At 33.1% G+C, this 17,759-nt stretch overlaps 1 protein-coding gene across 3 annotated transcripts in view; it reads right to left on the bottom strand.

The window, feature by feature from the left end:
- The window catches only part of LOC129801143 (nephrin-like), a 127,941-nt gene that overhangs the window by 51,930 nt on the left and 58,252 nt on the right, over positions 1 to 17,759 (bottom strand). The window contains exons 1-2 of one of the 3 annotated variants that reach the window (XM_055845910.1): positions 9,343 to 9,470; positions 9,078 to 9,286 (exon numbers count right to left, since the gene is read on the bottom strand). The exons of the other annotated variants lie outside the window; for them this stretch is intronic. Of the exons in view, the coding sequence (XP_055701885.1) occupies positions 9,078 to 9,286; positions 9,343 to 9,440 (307 nt within the window). The 5' untranslated portion in view covers positions 9,441 to 9,470. Of the gene's footprint in view, positions 1 to 9,077; positions 9,287 to 9,342; positions 9,471 to 17,759 lie in introns of those variants that run through there. 3 annotated transcript variants of the gene reach the window in all.

Genomic DNA, 17,759 nt, shown 5'->3' on the forward strand with positions numbered 1-17,759 from the left:
TAGGGAGAAATTCTGCCGAGAATCTGCAGATTTTCTCTGAATGTACTAGAATATACCGTTAAAATTCAGAAAACCTCCGAGTAAAATCGGCAGGTAGAGCAATGATTTGACGGGATACTAAAATTTGAGCCCGCTCGATGCCATAGGGGCGGAGCTATTGAGAAAACAAAAAAAGGGGGGTCTTCAAAATGGCGGAAGGAGGGGTGGGGGGTGGGGGGTCAATGCACCAAGTTGCAATTTTCACCCGATATATAACCTTTGCCGAAAACCGCAAGTCGATATCTTTTTTAGTTTAGGAGCTATTAAGCTCCAAAGAGCGGCCGGCCGGCCGGCCGGGAACGTAAATTAGCCACATATATATTCGTGATCAGGAAGTGCTGAAACACGTTTTGGCCAAGTTTGAGCTCGATCGGACGACATGAAATTTTGTTAGGATTATAGTAGGTGAGATTGTTAAGAATCTCACCTAATAACTGGAGACTTGCATAAAATATCTTAGATTCCTTTAACTTTCTATTTTGCAATTACGTACAAACATAGGAAAAAAATAACTTTAGGTAGTCAGGAAAAATTATTTTCTTTATAGGAGACCGGTGTCCCAATCGTCCTTAAAGGTTGGCAGAATTCAGCTGAAAATACAAATCTTTACGACTGAACTGAAATCGGTTTGCATTTGATGCTCGCTAGGCTATGATGTGAATTCGAATACCAATGGGAGGTTTAACCGTTGGGGACAACCTAGTGCTAAAAAATGTATGAAAAATGCACATGAGAATCTGAAAAATTTTAATAACGATTTTCACGGAAACTGGGAAAGATTGAAGTAAAACACTTCCATCTCATTTGAGCCCCCTTTCTCCTTGAGATGTGCGAAATTTCGCTTGAAAATTGGAAATATTGATTAATAAATGCACAAAAACATTATCGAAAAGGCTTAATTCGATTTTGAGATAATCTGCTAAAACTATGTTTTTACACATTTTTCAAAATAATATGTCAAAAGGCGAAAATTTCCTGAAATAGCAGCACTCATTTTTTGGAATCAGGGATGCCCCAAGCATATCTCTGTGACTATCAGACAGACCTGGTAAAGTCAACAAAAATGGTGATTACAATACGTGTGATTATGTAAAAATCACACCTAAACAGCAATTATCCGTCACAAAATTAAGCTACGTTGCATTAATTTTCAATAAATTTTTGTTTACATTGCCTAAGCAAATATTAATGAAAACAATATTTTATATTCAATAAATATTCATTAGTTATTAAAATAACCTAGTATATTGTAGGCTTAGTATCTGGTGCATGAGACCAAATCCAATAAAGAATATTTCATATTTTAAAATCAATAATGGAAATTAATATAACTAATAACTCCGCTCAGATGAAAGTCAATTTATTGCAACTGCATTCTGGAAACTTTAGTGGGAAATTGATAATCTAATTATTTTAAAAGAATAACTGTAAAATTAAAAGAAAATTGACTTTTCAAACATTAGAATTTTAATTCTAATTGAAATTGTGAAGGAAAAGTTTTATAAATCAATATCAATATTGTGGCTTTTCTCTTCTTCATTTTCCACACTTTCACAGTCATTAAATTCCCTTCCTCCGTTGCGCCTTGGCACTAATTAAATTTTCCATGAGAAAATGTGGAAAATTTTCTTCACAGCATCAACTTCTCGACACGTTCGATGGCTGAACAACTGATAAGAATCCACTATACTTTCGCGGAAATCGTTTAAGCATTTGTTATCAATGAATATGTTAATGTATCGTCGCTTTAAAATTCCCAAGACCAAAAAGTCTCTCTTTACGGAAATGTTGAGATTGGAAAGCTCCATGGGAAAAAAATGAACAAGTTTAGTGTACAAAAGTTTTTCTTTACTGAGCTTAATTAAAGTAAACAAGCGAGATCTCAATTGCGAGTAAAAACTTTTCACCACCAAGTTTCCGTTCGCAATGGAGTCCACCCCAACCTTCTTTCGCCAACTCATCTCAGATTAATTATGGAACGTGGACTTTTTGTTACTCAACCGTGACATATTAGGTATGATATAAAACTAAAAGTTGCTAACGAGAGTCAAACACACACAACTTCTTTCACATTGCCCACTTGCCTTCCAAGACTTCCTTATTCTTACGCTATTCACCAACTTTTACTTGCAACGCTTGCGAAAATTTTAGCGAACATGAGATTTCTTTATCGATTTTGTACCAATCAACTGGAACTGAGAAGCTTTTAGTGATTTCATGTGCATTTGTTTAAGGTTCAATGAGTTGAAGTCTTAAAACGAAAAGTCTTCTAACAGGATAGGATTTGACTTAAATGCTAATCGATTTCTTTAAATAATGCAACAAGGGATTTAATTTATTTGTATACAAAAAAACACGATGATTTTTCGACGATCGAGCTTCAGACCTAAGGCTTAGCCATATGGCTTAACTTCTTTAATTTCTTATCACGATTTTCTGGGAACAATTAACTTAGGATATGATTATTAAAGATGAGTGACCTTTCAGGTTCTCAAAAAGACATGAAATTCGAGAACTGGGCTAAAGCTCTAGTCTGAAGACCACTTCAGGAATATTGAGAAAATTGCTAAATTTGTTAGTCTAATTTTGTAATAGATCAGTAATGCATTATTTAAAATTTTCCGTATAACTCAGGAGAAAAAATTTGTGCGTGTGTGTATAGGCCTCACACGATGCTGGCCTTCGATAAACCATAGTCCTACTGTGAGTGAGACATAACGTGTGTCTGTTTAATATCCCTAGAGAGCAAAATTGATACTATTTTGCTTTCTCTTTCTGAAATTGTAGGGGAAGTGAGGGATGCTTCGCACGCTCGAGCCTTCGAACAATCCGAGTTTACTCTTTGTTTGAAAAGTGCTAGTTCCTCACTTCTTAGGCATTAGATAGATAATCATAAACCTCATCTTCACTGCAAAAATAGGCAACCTAGCCCTTCTTTCCCAGGTTCTAGAATCATAAATGCAAAAATAGCCTAAAATGGGAAATTTTGATGACTCAAATTTCGTATGATTTCTCACAGTTAAATTGATTTTCAGAAATAATCACTTACACCAATAGATGAAGGGTTAATCTGGGTTGATATTTACGTAATATTTTTTGCGTCGGAGGAAAATTATTTTCCGAGTGGCGAAAAAATCCTAAATACTACACTGCGTATTGGTTCAACCACTGAAAGTGTTAGGGTTCGCCAACTCATCAGGTAACTCCAGCAGCTTAAAATCACAACATAACCTCAAAGAGGAAAACAAAGGAAAAGGAAAATGAAGAAAAGACAGCTGATAAATTTTTAGGGTTGTCACATTTCAAATTTTCACATTTCAGTCGATTTTTCGACATAAATTTGCAAGAAAAACAGTGCTTCTGAAAAATTAGAAGAAAACTGTTTTAGATACCTTCTTTTAGTGAAATAATGGTTTCCGTGGATTCGTGGAACTTGAATCTAATAATCGGTAAATAATTTTTAATTGTGAGCAAGAGTTATTCCAGGAAAAAATGCAATGACGAACCTTAACAACCCATCGTGCGAATCTTACCTCCACAGGCAAGGTTCGCACAAATCATCATACTTTTTTTTCATTTTCCTGTCCAGGAAAAAAAAACAGATTTTACGGCAGTGAATCAGGCACGCATAGAAACTTAAAAGACCAGAGATTCTTGTGGTATAGCGCAATTGATTGTCCATTTTACCGTTCAGCCAGAAAAAAATCTTGAATATTGACTTCCAAAAAGCGTGCGAACCATCCCTCACTTCCCCTAAATATAGTTGACTTTGGCATTAGGTGGTAACTGCCCTCCTCATCTTAAGTTTATCTTTAATATTTGCACTTAACCCTTTAAGGACGATTGGAACACCGGTGTCCCATAAAGAAAATAAATTTTCCTGACTACCTAACGTTTTTTTTTCTGATGTCTGTACATAATTGTAAAGTAGAAGGTTAAAGGAATCTTGAATATTTTTTGTAAGTCTCTAGCTATTTGCTATGTAGTAAATATTTAAGCTAAAAGATGGCGAATTTTTGAGTTCTCAAATTCAATTTATTTTATTTATTTTTTATACTTCCAATTTTTTTCAAGCAAAATCCTTTTAGCAATAAAAACTACAATACTCATACGTAATATTTTTCATTAAAGCGAAAAATATTATTCATTGGTATTGTCAGAAAAATTACTTAAATTTTTGGGCTATTTTTGTCCCTATCGTTCATAGAAGCACAAAAGGGACAGATAATCCTAACCGGCTTATGTAGGTGAGATTCTTAACGTGAGCTAACTCGGAGTGCATGCAAATTCGATTTAGAGCTGAAGTTGGGAGACGCCATTCAGTTATCTTGAATCAAATTCGTGAAATTATACAAGTTTTGTATTTGAACCAAAATGTCAAGGATTTGGATGAACTGACAGAAAAGTGTTATATGGGTCAAATGTAGACCAGAATGTTCTCTATAATTTTGCCGTAGAACTTGAACTCATCGACTACTCAGAAGCCAAGATAAGCGAGGTTTTTTGTTTCTTAACTCGTTTTTTCATCCAGAGTGCCCCAAGTGTTCATTTGTTGAACTTCAACTAAATCAAAGAATTGTTGTATTTTGCGGGACTTTCCATTTAAAACCCTATTTTAAGTGTCTTGGTGGAGTAGAGGCAGTCAAATAGGCATCTGAGTGATTTCAAAGCGTTATTATTGGAAAAATCAATTTTTTCACACTTAAACGGCAAAATCGGAGTGATAGCATAGTCTGAGCGGAAAATGATGTATGGACGAAATGTAGAGACAAATGTGCTCTACAATTATGTTGAAGTAATCATCAAAATCGGTTTAGCGACAGTCGAGATAATTGAGGTTATGTGATATTAAAATTGGTTTTTCGACTGTGGCGCCCCTGGTGTTGGTCCCACGAAGTTCAAATATTCTAGAAAGTTGTAGCATTTGGTGAGATCTTTCGTTTAAGCCCTCATTCATCAAAATCGGTCACATAGAACCGGAGATATGATTTTTTGAATTTCGTGAACTTTGACCCCTCATATCTCCGGTTCTATTGAAACCACAGCGCACATACGCACCATTTTGGAAACGTCCTAGACTGGACTACAACATACTAAAATTTCATTAACTTGCACAATGCCGTTTTTGAGAAAAGTGACTTTGAATTTCGATGAATTTTGACGCTATCACAGCGCCACCTGTGGTGACTTTTTGAACTTCCATCTGAAAGTGCTCATCAAGACGAAACCAAAAAGGTAAAATTTAGGTCGCTATGTTAATTAGAACCGGAGATACAGGCCGGTCAATGTTCGAACTTTGACCCCTTATAGCTCGGGTCAGGGGTTATGGATCGACTTAAGGTTTTTTTTGTTTGATAGGTATAATCAACGGCTACAACATACTAAATTTTCAGCCCGATGCACAATGGAATTTTTGAGTTATTTAACTTTTAAGATTTAAAATTTTTTTTTTAAAAAAAGCGCCCCTAGCGGTGGTTTTATGAACTTACGATGTTAGAAAGGGAAGTGGAATTTCACGAGAGCTTTCCAAAAAGCCCTCACTTTTTAAATTCTGACAATTAGAACCGGAGTTATGGCCATTTTAAGAAATTTTTTTGGACCCTTATAGCTCGGGTCAGGGGGGTCGGGGGACCTTAAGTTTGGTATTGATGGAAAGCTCTAAGGCCTAGCTATAACATACTAAAATTTGAGTCCGCTGAATGCCATAGGGGCGGAGCTATTGAGAAAACAAAAAAGGGGGATCTTCAAAATGGCGGAAGGAGGGGTGGGGGGTGGGGGGTCTATGCACCAAGTTGCAATTTTCATCCGATATATAACCTTTGCCGAAAACCGCAAGTCGATATCTTTTTTAGTTTAGGAGCTATTAAGCTCCAAAGAGCGGCCGGCCGGCCGGCCGGCCGGGAACGTAACTTAGCCACATATATATTCGGAATCAGGAAGTGGCGAAACACATTTTGGCCAAATTTGAGGTCGATCGGACGACATGAAATTTTGTTAGGATTATAGTAGGTGAGATTGTTAAGAATCTCACCTAATACACGGAATCAGACTCTGTGGAACTTTCCAAGGTTAGATGTAAGACTTATAATTGATTATGTTTCTCTGTTTAATTTTTATTGTTGATTATCAGGCCGTAAAAAGTGTCTCGTTGTTAAAGGGCTAAGGATGGTATTCACTAATATGATCTACCATGTGCGGCAAGAGTGGGATAACGGTGTCTCAAGAATTTATTTTTTATTTTTTATTTTACTACAGAAAGTTAATATGTCCTTAAATAGTAAAAAAAAAGTTTTTGTTTCTGGGACATGTCTGTCCCACTCGTCCTTAAAGGCTTAAGTATTATAATTAAACAGGAGCTTACGAACAACAAGGAAGCCGCATTTACGGTACGAAGAAATAAGAATCACATAGAAGCACTAAATTGGCAAAAAATAAACGAGCAGTAAAAAATTCAAAGTGGGCAGTAGAAAATAAAAATGTGCAGTAAAATTTCTAATTATAGTCAGTAAAAAACTTAAATATTTACAAAAATATGTCTAATTTATATATTTAACATTTAAAATTGTTGCAGATAGAATAAAAAGCCCTTTTTTGTCTTTGCCAAAATTTGGACGGTAATATCACTGTTTCATTATTTTTGTTAATGCTCGATTTTAACTTTTTACTGCTCATTTATAGAGTCCCCACTAAATTGTTATAAAATGCTAGAATAACAAAAACTAATTTTTTTGTTGTTTTTCACTTCACAAGAGTTCTACGACAACTTTAAAGCTCATAAAATTTAATTTCTTTAGTTTTCCTTCTATTTTTGTGAAAATCAGTAAATGGCTAGTCAGTTTTCATAGTTTTTTTTAACAAAAAAAAAGCAATTTCTATCAAATTTTGAAAATTTCTCTTTTCCGTAATGACAATGATTTTAGGACTTATATTCGTTATAGAAATTTCACATTGTCATATTATTACGTTTATTTTGAAAAAAATATTTAAAAAAAAAAAAACTGTTTCGGATAAGAGGCAATATAGTAACACGAATTTGCAAAAAACAAAAACAAATCAAGAACTGGAAAATAAGATATACAGTTGAAGTAATAAAAATTTCGTTCTTTCAAGTGCATTTGCAAACGAAATTTGTCTTTATTTTCATTATTTCAATTGTGAAAACTCCAAAAACCCCTAGTAAAAATGAAAAGTTGAATCTTTCAAAGTATGAGCCTTATTTTTGATGCCATGAATGATTCAGAAATAAATTTTCAAAATTCAAAATCAACCAATAAGAGACTCAATCACCTTTTTTTAATAAAATTTTAAGTGAACATTTTTTTTTAGTTAAAATCTTAGAAAAAAGAACATTTTGCAACTCATCTTAGAATTTTAGAGGTTGTCTAAACCGAATTTCAGGTAGCACTGAGCTTGGACTAATCAGAAGGGGAATTCTGTAACAATACTGCAATGTCATTGATGTTATATACGACAAAATTAAATTTCTTTATATGGAAAATTCGGGATAATTATTCAAAAATGCAATTTCTTATCAATTACTAAGGGCTTTTGACCTTCAATGTTTTTTTTTATCTCTCATAATACAAAAAAATTGTCATATTACATTGTAATATTGTTGCAGAATTCCCCTACAGGTCTTTCTTTGGTACTAAATGAGCCACAGAATTAAAGACAGTTTTACGTTATACACTTTCGGGATTTTCCAAAATTTCAAAGTTACTCGGTTTTACCTTCATAAATCGGTTTAACCTTCAAAAACTAATAAGGATTCATGGGTAATAAACTAATTGCTCAAGAAAGGAGTGTCAAAGCATCTGAAACTTTGCGAAGTGCTCGAACTGGTACCTCAAACTGGTACTTCAAAATACTTTCGCATTATTTACCGTTTACCGATTCTCAACCGATTTGAACCGATTCCTAAATTACTCTAAATATTTCCTCAAAATAGTTTTAAAAATTGATTTTCCGACAAAAATTTACTTATAGGTTCATAACCGGTTCTTTATCGATTCACAAGCGTCTTGAACCGATTTTTAATTCACTTAAAAAGTGGCCCAATTAGAGTTATATAATTGAATCTTGGATAAAAATTAGTAAATGGTATATTTATAAAATTATTAATCGATAATAGGTAAAAGTCGTATTATCGGTTCAGGGTTGACAGGAATTTTAAGACCTTTCCAATGAGTCCAAATATGTCATTATCCGGTTGAAAAACACGCTCTCTGGGGTTTTTTTCACTTTGATCTTTAAGTTATTAAGAATAATTCAACGGTATTTTCATATAGGATTTAAATCGGTTGTAAATCGGAAAACTTAAGAAAAATTGTCCAATTTGAAAACCTTGCGAAATTCTTGAAATCATGAACAGAAGAAGACATTTCCCAAATATGAAGAATTTTTGAAGCAACTTGGAGTAAAAACACATTGTAAAACTTTAAAAGTTTTTTTCTCGAAACGTACGCACTACTTTTGAGCTAGCCTATCTGAGTAATAGCGGCCACCGCCGTCTTTGGGTTGGTGGCCAACCTCCAAAGTGATAACTGTGGAAAACTCTTTCTCAGGTTGTATGAGCCATCTGCATCGTCCATAAATAATTTACAAAAAAAAGTAAAAAGCCTAATTTCAAAACCGACCTACTTCAAAGGTGCTTATTTCTTTATATCTTGTGTGCACTCCTAGCTTACTCATTCATATTATGAAAACAATTACAATCGTTGATAAGTTCGATTGCTATCCACGGGAAGATTCACTGACCTTAAAATAATCACCCAGTTCTCACACTGTTGCACAGCCATTTTGTATTCAAAATTAAGTTATTTTTTAAATTTAATTTTGTATAAAAAATGGCTGTGCAACCTCTGTAAATTTCATATTGATTGATTTCATTAGCAAAGTCGCAAAAAAAAATCATAAAACACTTTAATTTTTAGCGTTCTACTAGATATAACCCCTTAACATCGGTCTTATTGCATTGAAAACTTTTTATTATAATTGCTTATTTTTGGAAATAATTTATCAAGGTAGATTCAACTTACTTATGACTGTTAGATTAACTTTTGAGTTTCTTGTAGGGCTCTTCTGGAAGTCAACGCGACACCTGTAGATGCCAGAGTCTGAGCTCCTAGAGGATTGTAAGGCTAAAATGGCAGGTTTAGTTTTTGCTTGAAAAATACCCCGACCAGCGATTGATGTGTCATCAGACCAATGTGATCCCCCATCCAAATGTGATCCACGTGCGTCGAAGCTGCAAAAGAAAGACTGATGATTGTATCTCTGAAAATTCTCATTCATCGCTCTCACCTATAAATTGGAGTCACGTAGCCATCCTTGTACCAAATAACAAGTGTGATTTTGTCATCCGGAACTGGGGGTGTTATGTTGCATGGCAATCGAGCCATTGATCCCTGTACTGCCTCCGCCAGAGAGATGGGTACTGCAAAAAGGGTTGATATGATGAATTCCAGCGGAAATTATAACAAAAAATCAGGGATTTTTTTTAAAATATATCCTCTGGGCTTTTTCCTCGGTATCAATAATTTTCATTATTGCAATATTTCCACTCATATTTCTCATCCTCAAATTCTACCATTGGATATTTTTATTAATTGATGTATTTGATAATGATGGTGAAGTATTTGCAGAAAAAAATGGAAATAAAATTTTTTGTGTGAAATGTATTATTACCGTATCCATTATTAATAATAAAATTTATTTTGTTTTCAAAAAACTGTTAATTAAAATAAAGTGTATTTTGTTGTAGAGTTTTAGATATTTTTGTAATTTATATTAATAATTCTGAATAAAATATTATCCAATTTGGTGCCAGTAAAATAGAGAAAATGTTTCGAATTGATTCCCTCGACTTCTTCAAATCCATGAAGAGGTATCAATGAATGAAGAATGATATAGAGAATTGCATTTGTGAACACTATGAGAGAGAAAGAAAATAGATTGCAAGATCGAAAGTACCACTGAATCACCAACCAAGAAGCATTCTGGGTTAAATAAAATATGTTGCAATCTGAAAGTTGCAAGTGCAACTGCCATTGCATCCCCACTGTGTTTGGTGGCAAGAGATGGCAGGGGACTGATATCCAAGATAGTACAATTCAGCACAAATCCCCATCATATCAACAGCACACCGGGTTTCGAAATCGTTCATCGAACAAATTGAATGAGACGCTTTTCTGTAAATTGCATTTCATTTCTGATTCACTCAAATCCATAGTTTGAAACAACACAGGTCCATGGGGTAGACAGGCTATGGAATGAAGACAAAATTTCCTCTATGATGATTTTCAATGCGATGAAGAGTAATGGAACTGTTGAAGACTTCATATGTAATTTATGGTTAGAGGAGACATGCGACACAAATTCACGCCCACACTAGCACTTTGCACTTTACTTCAGACCTAACAATTTGATGCTTATAAGGAGGAGGATGTTGGTTTAAGAATCAGCATTGAATCCCCCACCTGCACTTACGACATATGGCGCCATATAAATTTATTGGGAAAAATCAATCTTCTCATCTGCGGAATTATTTAGATTCTGATGCTCATATAATATTAACTTCAGGTGACGATAAAAATTTATTATTAGATATAATTAGACGGCATTTTTAATAATTTCACTTAACTCTCACAAAATCATCGAAGGTCATTAAGGTCATCAAAGATCGGAAACCAATTTTTTACCGTTTAAGCCCTAAACCAGTAATTAGCTAAATGAAGATTATTATACTGCTCTTTCTTTAAGTTCGAACAGTAAAGGGAACACGTTCTCAGCAGTCCATAGATTAGGTTGTTGTGCTTCTCAAAATTCCAGAAACTTAACCATTCAGTTACATCGTTGAACAATGTCCACATAAATAAAAAACCATCGCTTTTATAAATGGAAAGCCATGCAAAAAATCTTAGAAGAGTAAGGAAGAACTAAAGCTCGTTGTACGATATTTCATTCAAAATAGACTTTCTCTAATATAAGGTGTCTGATATATTTCTCAAAAGAAATATCTGTATTTCTTACATTTTTAAATGTATTAAGAATTATTTTAGAGGAAGCAAATATGATAAACTACTTCATAAAATTTCAAATAATACTCTTGAGAAGGAAATGTCAAAAAAAATTAATTTGTATTAAAAATATTAAACTTCGAAGTCAGGATATTGGTGATTATATATATCACTCCTTGGAAATTACAAGGGGCCAACTCACTTTTTGGCGATTTTGAGGTTTTAATGCACTCCGACAGAAAATTTAATAAAATTTCAGATGATATGAGTCAATAAAATTCGTTATTAGAAAAGTTTTTCAAAATTTTACTCTTTATGATTGCTTGCGCGGTGTTGTTTGAAGTTAAGGGGCACAAAATATATTTATCGTTCAATTTTTTGTGAAACAAGGGACTAACTCAAGCAAGTTGATCCCGTGTCATTCTAATTTCTTGAAAATTTGCGCATCATTTAGAATGACAAAGAGCTAACTCATAAAAACAACTTATTTTGAAAGGTAAAAATATGTATGTTTCGATGTTTATAATAATTCTCATACAAATAGAAGAGAATTAAATTGTTTTTATTAACATACTTAATTGAGATAATTATTTATACAAAGTTGAATCTTTCATGATGTCTCCTGGAAAATGGCTCAGATTGAGTTGGCCTCTTGTAATTTCCAAGGATCGATATGCAACCTGTTCAAAATAATAACCCGTTCCTTTGAACGTAAACTTATTCCTAAACAAGGCATTAATTATATACTAAAAGAGCCAGTAACGTTACTAATCAAATATTAGAGATTTTTTAGAATAATAAAATTGGTAAGATCGCCAGTTATCTTTCTGGCTCCTCTTTTTTTTTGGTAAATCATTTCGGGGAACTCAAACAAATTTGGCCAGGAAACCCACGGAGGAACCCAGGGAACCCATTATGAATTCACGGAACCTATACATCTTTTCTTTATAGAGAAATCACAAGAAATCCAGGCAAATCATATTTTTCCAGGAAATTCAGAAAAACTCAAACTTTTCTTCAATAAACTCGGGAATCTCATATGTTTTTCGTGGAACCGGGACCTTGAGCCCCTTGAACCACTCCAATAGCTCATGAGTTACCCCTTGGTGTGATGCCTAGCTCAATTCCCGTAATTGTGAATTCAAATGAAAAGAACTGAATATCTGGATGGAGACTTTTTCAAATGTGATAAAACATAATAAAAGACACTTTTTTCCAAAAAAAAACTCTGAAGCATAAAAGGAGCATCCACATTTCGAAGAATTGTCCCTGGAAACCCCACAATAAACTTGACAGATTCTTCCAGCTTGGATTACACAAGATAATAAATAATACGATTTGATTGTAACCAACATCTCGATATGGTTATTAAATGAATTCAAATCCTTTAGGGGAATGTAGGCATGGTTCGCACAGAGTGAACCTTCAAACGATGTGAATTTTCTCTTTGTTTGCAAAGAGCTGACTTACCATTTCTCATCTCGTCTCATGAGCTCAATAATTATCTATCTTATAGCTAAGAAAAGACGAACTAGCTCTTTGTAAACAAAGAGAAAATTTGCGTTGTTTGAAGGTTCACTCTGTACGAACCATGCCAACTTCAGCCACTTCTAAGCACAATATGATACCATTCTGCGACTTGACTACCGTACCTATGATCTTTAGAGACCCAAAGGTTCGTCTGATCTCAATCGTAATTGAAGTAGAACGTGTGTGTTACGGGAATCTGGCTAGATCCTAATGGGCTGTGGCACAGTTATCATAAGGGAGAGCTTAAATAACAAGGTCGAAAACTGATTTTGTTTTGCTAAAATTGATATATAAACTTTCTACCAATAGACCACAAAAATATCAGAAGCAGGTTCGAAGTATTTTCGAAGATACAGTGATAGAAGAAAAGAAGCAGCAAATAGGTTTGCAAGCACTAGGGCCTCGACAGACCAGGGGATTAGTCGAGAGACGACTTAGCGCAATAATGGTTGAACTACTTTTCCATGTAAGTCAGATTTGGAATTTTGGTCTAAAAAACTTTCTTGCTCTTCTTTATGTTTTTATTGGCATATTTGTTAAAGAAGAGCAAGTGAGCAAGAAAGTTTTTTAGACCGAAATTCCAAATCTGACTTACATCATATCCTAATGGTCGACTCTCAACATTGAACTACTTTTCCATAATTTTCCAATAATCCGTCTCTCGGCTTTAGTCGTAAGTCTGTCTAGGGCATTAGACTAACATTGAATTTCAATTTTTCATTTTACCGACTTTCTTGAATTGGCGAGAAAAAAAGCAAAAAGAAACTTAAAGATCATTTAAAGTGGTATTCTGTTCAAAATAATTAAGTTCTCTATTAGTTGAACATAATTGATTGTTGAAAAACAAAAATTATGTTTTTATAATTTTATAGAAAAAAGCATTCTTAATAAAACGAAAAGAGTTTCGATTTACGGATTTTCTTGGTTTTTCAAAAAATAGACTTATAAGCATTGATATTCTTTAGACAAGCTTACGAGCTAAACTACTAATAAGTCCATTATTTTGTTGTAATTTTTTAGGAAAAAATATTTAAGCGCTCTATGTATAAAAATAACAAAATTTCATGAAACTTATTGTCCGTGTTTCCTTCTCTTCAAAAAACAATCGCTAAAAATCACTAATTTTTGGTTTCCTAATTCCGGCTTGTCTCATAAGAAAGCCTATTTTTCTTTAATCCTACCGACAAAACTATTAAAATTCATAATAAATAAATTCTCAGGGAAATTTCTTAAATATTCAAACTTTGTTAGAAAAATCTTTCATAAAACCTTATTTGCACAATCAACGAGGCTTATTAGACAGGTATTGAATTCTCATAACTATAGCCATAACTCTAGTGACATAGAAGACAATGGACCAGAATCAGATATAGCGGAAATATTTTAAAAGACTCATTTGGAAAACTTTTATGAACCATACCTCTTCTAGGAAAATAAGTCTAGCTAATTTCTCTTTAGTAATTTGAAGCTTAATTTACCAGAAGTTTCTTTTTAATATTCGACAGACATACTTTCCTGATAAATCTTCCCACTTAAGTAAAAGTGTCTAAGTCAAGACACAAAATGCTGTAGATTTACTAACTTTAATATACAATAATAACATTATATATTTTGCAGCTTTCCCGAGAATTCTACCAATATCAATATTTTTGGTCAATTATGAAGAAGTTGAATATTCGACTCTCATAAATATTCTCATTCTAAGTGAATCGAATAATAATAGTTCCGTGTGTTTATTTAAAGAAAATAACAAATCTTAATAAGACTTTTTTTTAAAGACGTCTCTTGAAAATACTTGAACTCGAAATACGCTTATGTTAATAAATTTGAAACAAAACACTTTTAATGCACTTCTGAAAATTAGTCGCCCTAAAGAAATTTCCCCTATCATTGTAAGCCGGGAACGTCAATATTTTTTGAAGTTTTGACAAAAATTGCTTCCAATGTGTAGAGACCATAACGGCGTTATCACACTTGCACATTAAAATTTTAATGTGATTCACATTAATTATCGTTTGTGAGCGTCCAAATATGTTATTTGTGTCTTTGAGTCACTTAATATTTGGGGTTTTTCTTTTTATTGATAAAGAAGTGGACTTGGCCTGCAAAAATAAATTTAAATTTACCTAAAGCATAAATATTTTTCACATTAAAAAATTAATGAGAAAATCGCATTAATTTTTCGCATTAATGCTATAAATCAATTTATATCAAATTTTGCGGGTCAAGTCTACCTTTTTATCAAGAAATAGATCAACAAATTACACATTTGGACTCTTACCAGAGTGAATTAATGCGAATCATATTAAAATTTTAATGTGCAAGTGTGATAACATAGTAAGACAGAAGTGGACGCATTTTCAATTTATTTCAATGGAATAAAATAAATTCTCATTATGAAAATGAGTGGTAAATTAAAAAAATCTTCATTAAATACTTTCATATACTTCTGATCTTTATGTCGTGTTCCTTGAGTTCATTTCTTAAAACGTCTTCTTATTAAATTTAACAAAGTGGAAAGAATCCATAAGAGACATGGCATTGAATTCGTAGTATTAATATTACTCTGTCTTGAATATTTGAGCAGCAATGCAAGGGATAATTTAAGGTAAAAAGATATTGAAATGATATTATAGTATTACTTTTGTTACTAAACTGTAACATTCAAAAAACACTTCGAAAAATATTGCAACTTCAAGCATTAGTAAAGTATTTTCTTTGTCGAATTTACCCATTGTCTACAGTTTGAATATAATTTCCAGGGAATTCTAAATTATTATTGCTGTGACTGTGAAAACAGTTTAAAAGACATTTAGACGATAAAATGACAGTTTGCAGACAATTTTCTCTCTTAAAACTACCACAGAGAAATGCATTATAAATTTTTAACCATTCCAAAACATCCATTGTTTTTGCATTTTCCCACCACTTGGCACAGCACTGAGATGATGCGACTTTTCATGCCTTAGAATAGCACGGTATTTCCTGGGGTGCGTTTTGGTATTTGAAGAGGAAAAGAGATAAGAAAAACCAACAAAATTTTCAGTCAATTAAGACATATCTTTGCTCACGATGTCTCATTTGCATGTCGTGTGGGTGAATTTTCCCGGAAAAAGAAACGGAAGACGGTTGGCGTGAGAACTTGCATGTTGCTCAAGATGCGATAAAATTGCTCGATGCAACAATTCCCTCAGAATTTTATTCTAAATACCAAAAACGAAATGTGGAAAATCATCAGACGTCCTGGCTCTCAAGCAATTTATCTGTTGAATCTCCTCACAATGTTTCGTGGGAAGATTTACCACTTAAATTTTATGACGCCTTCATTAAAAATTGTGTAGGAAGTTTTAAAGGTTCAGCAATGTGCTCAGAAATTGCTTAACTTTTTCAAGCTTCGGAATGGGCTGCTTGAAACGACCATCTCTTAGGGAGGCTCTATTCAAAGCTTTCGCTATTCTGGTACTTCTTCTTCATACACACTCAGAAATCTCAAGTAAAATAACTATTTTAGCCTAATTTTATTAAATATAAAAAAAAGTTATACATGATGGTTTTTGATTTTGAGAGTATTTTTATCACTTATGTTCTTTAACTGTACATAACAATATCAGTTTATCGATTTTTTAGCTTCATCCTTTCCATATTTTTCTATGCTACTATCTTAATGGATGAATCTAAGAGTTGATAGAATTGATCGTGTTACTTTCTGGGAATTAAGGTATGAGTATTGCGAATTGATCTTTAAAAATTCATATTTCTTAAAACGCAAATTTCTGCACATTTAATTTATTGCTCGAACTCAACGAGAGATCAGTATATATATACGAGTCTTGGTCAAAATCCCGAAAGGTAAAATCCTGAAAGCCAAAATCTCGAACGCCAAAATCCCTAATGGGCCAAAATTCCGAAAGCCAAAATCTCGAATTCTTAAAAATATCATAGGTATTTCCACGATTGCACAAGCGGTTTTTGGAGTCAAAGGGACATTTACTGTACTTTGAAAAAATTATTCTACACATTATCCTCCATATAAAATTTCATTCCTTTCAGGATTTTGAACATTCTGGATTTTGGCTTTCGAGTTTTTGGATTTCGTGATTTTGGCTGGCTCCAATAATATAATCTGTTTTTCAACTTTTGAGAAGGTTAGTATTTATACCGTAAGAGATACCAAAATCCGGTCTTCAGTGACTCTCTATATATGGAGCTCAGATTGAAGAATGAACATGACCTATGGTTAAAGCATAGGATATGTTCATTTTTCATACTGAGCTCTACATAAAACCCTTTCCTAGACACGGTTTTTTACCTTCTATCTCACCCATCTCACCACCTCTTTTTAACCACTAAAACTATGTTTGTTTGTTTGTCCCATTTCGAAAATGACTCCTACGATTTCTTTTATTTTCGAATATGTTTTGAAGATAGCCCAGGTAAACATTTCCTTATACCTACAAACTGAAAAATTCGAAATTTCGAGAATTTAGATTAAAGTTCAAGTAGGGTAAAGTGATATAATTTGGAATTAGTGTTACAAGTTGGACAATTCGCCGGTACAAGTTGGACATGTCTTTTTTCTTGATAAATACAGTACAAAATTTGTTTTTAAGCACAAGGAACCAAATTATAAAACTAAAGCATTAAAAATATACAAATAAAAATGAAGTACTAAATTTATCAAGACAAAAAGCCCTGTCCAAATTGTACCATTGTCCAACTTGTACCACTGTCCACTGTTTTGACTATTTTAGATTTCTTTTTTTTTTAAACATCTCAGAATTATCAACCCGTTTGTATTGCTCTTAAATAATAATCATGCATGCAATTCAAAAATACGAAATTCATAAACAATTTTTCTTAAACTGGTTTTCTAGTATCCGTGATTCAGTTTAAGATCGTAATACAGTAGACTCTTTCAAATTCGGGCATTTGGGACCGAAATGTCACCCGAATTAGAGATAAATTCGGGCGACAAAGTTTTTGATATGCAACAATTTTTTATTCATCTGCATACACATATTGAGTTTACACACTCATATATATCGTAAATTGCATGAAAATCTCTTAATAATGCAAAATCACATGAAAACTAAGACAAATTATGCAAAATTTGAGCATATTTGATTCATTTGATAATAATAATCAAGCTTGAAAAATGCCAACAAACTTTTT

Source organism: Phlebotomus papatasi, chromosome 2, assembly GCF_024763615.1.
Source record: "Phlebotomus papatasi isolate M1 chromosome 2, Ppap_2.1, whole genome shotgun sequence".
Classification (NCBI taxonomy): domain Eukaryota; kingdom Metazoa; phylum Arthropoda; class Insecta; order Diptera; family Psychodidae; genus Phlebotomus; species Phlebotomus papatasi.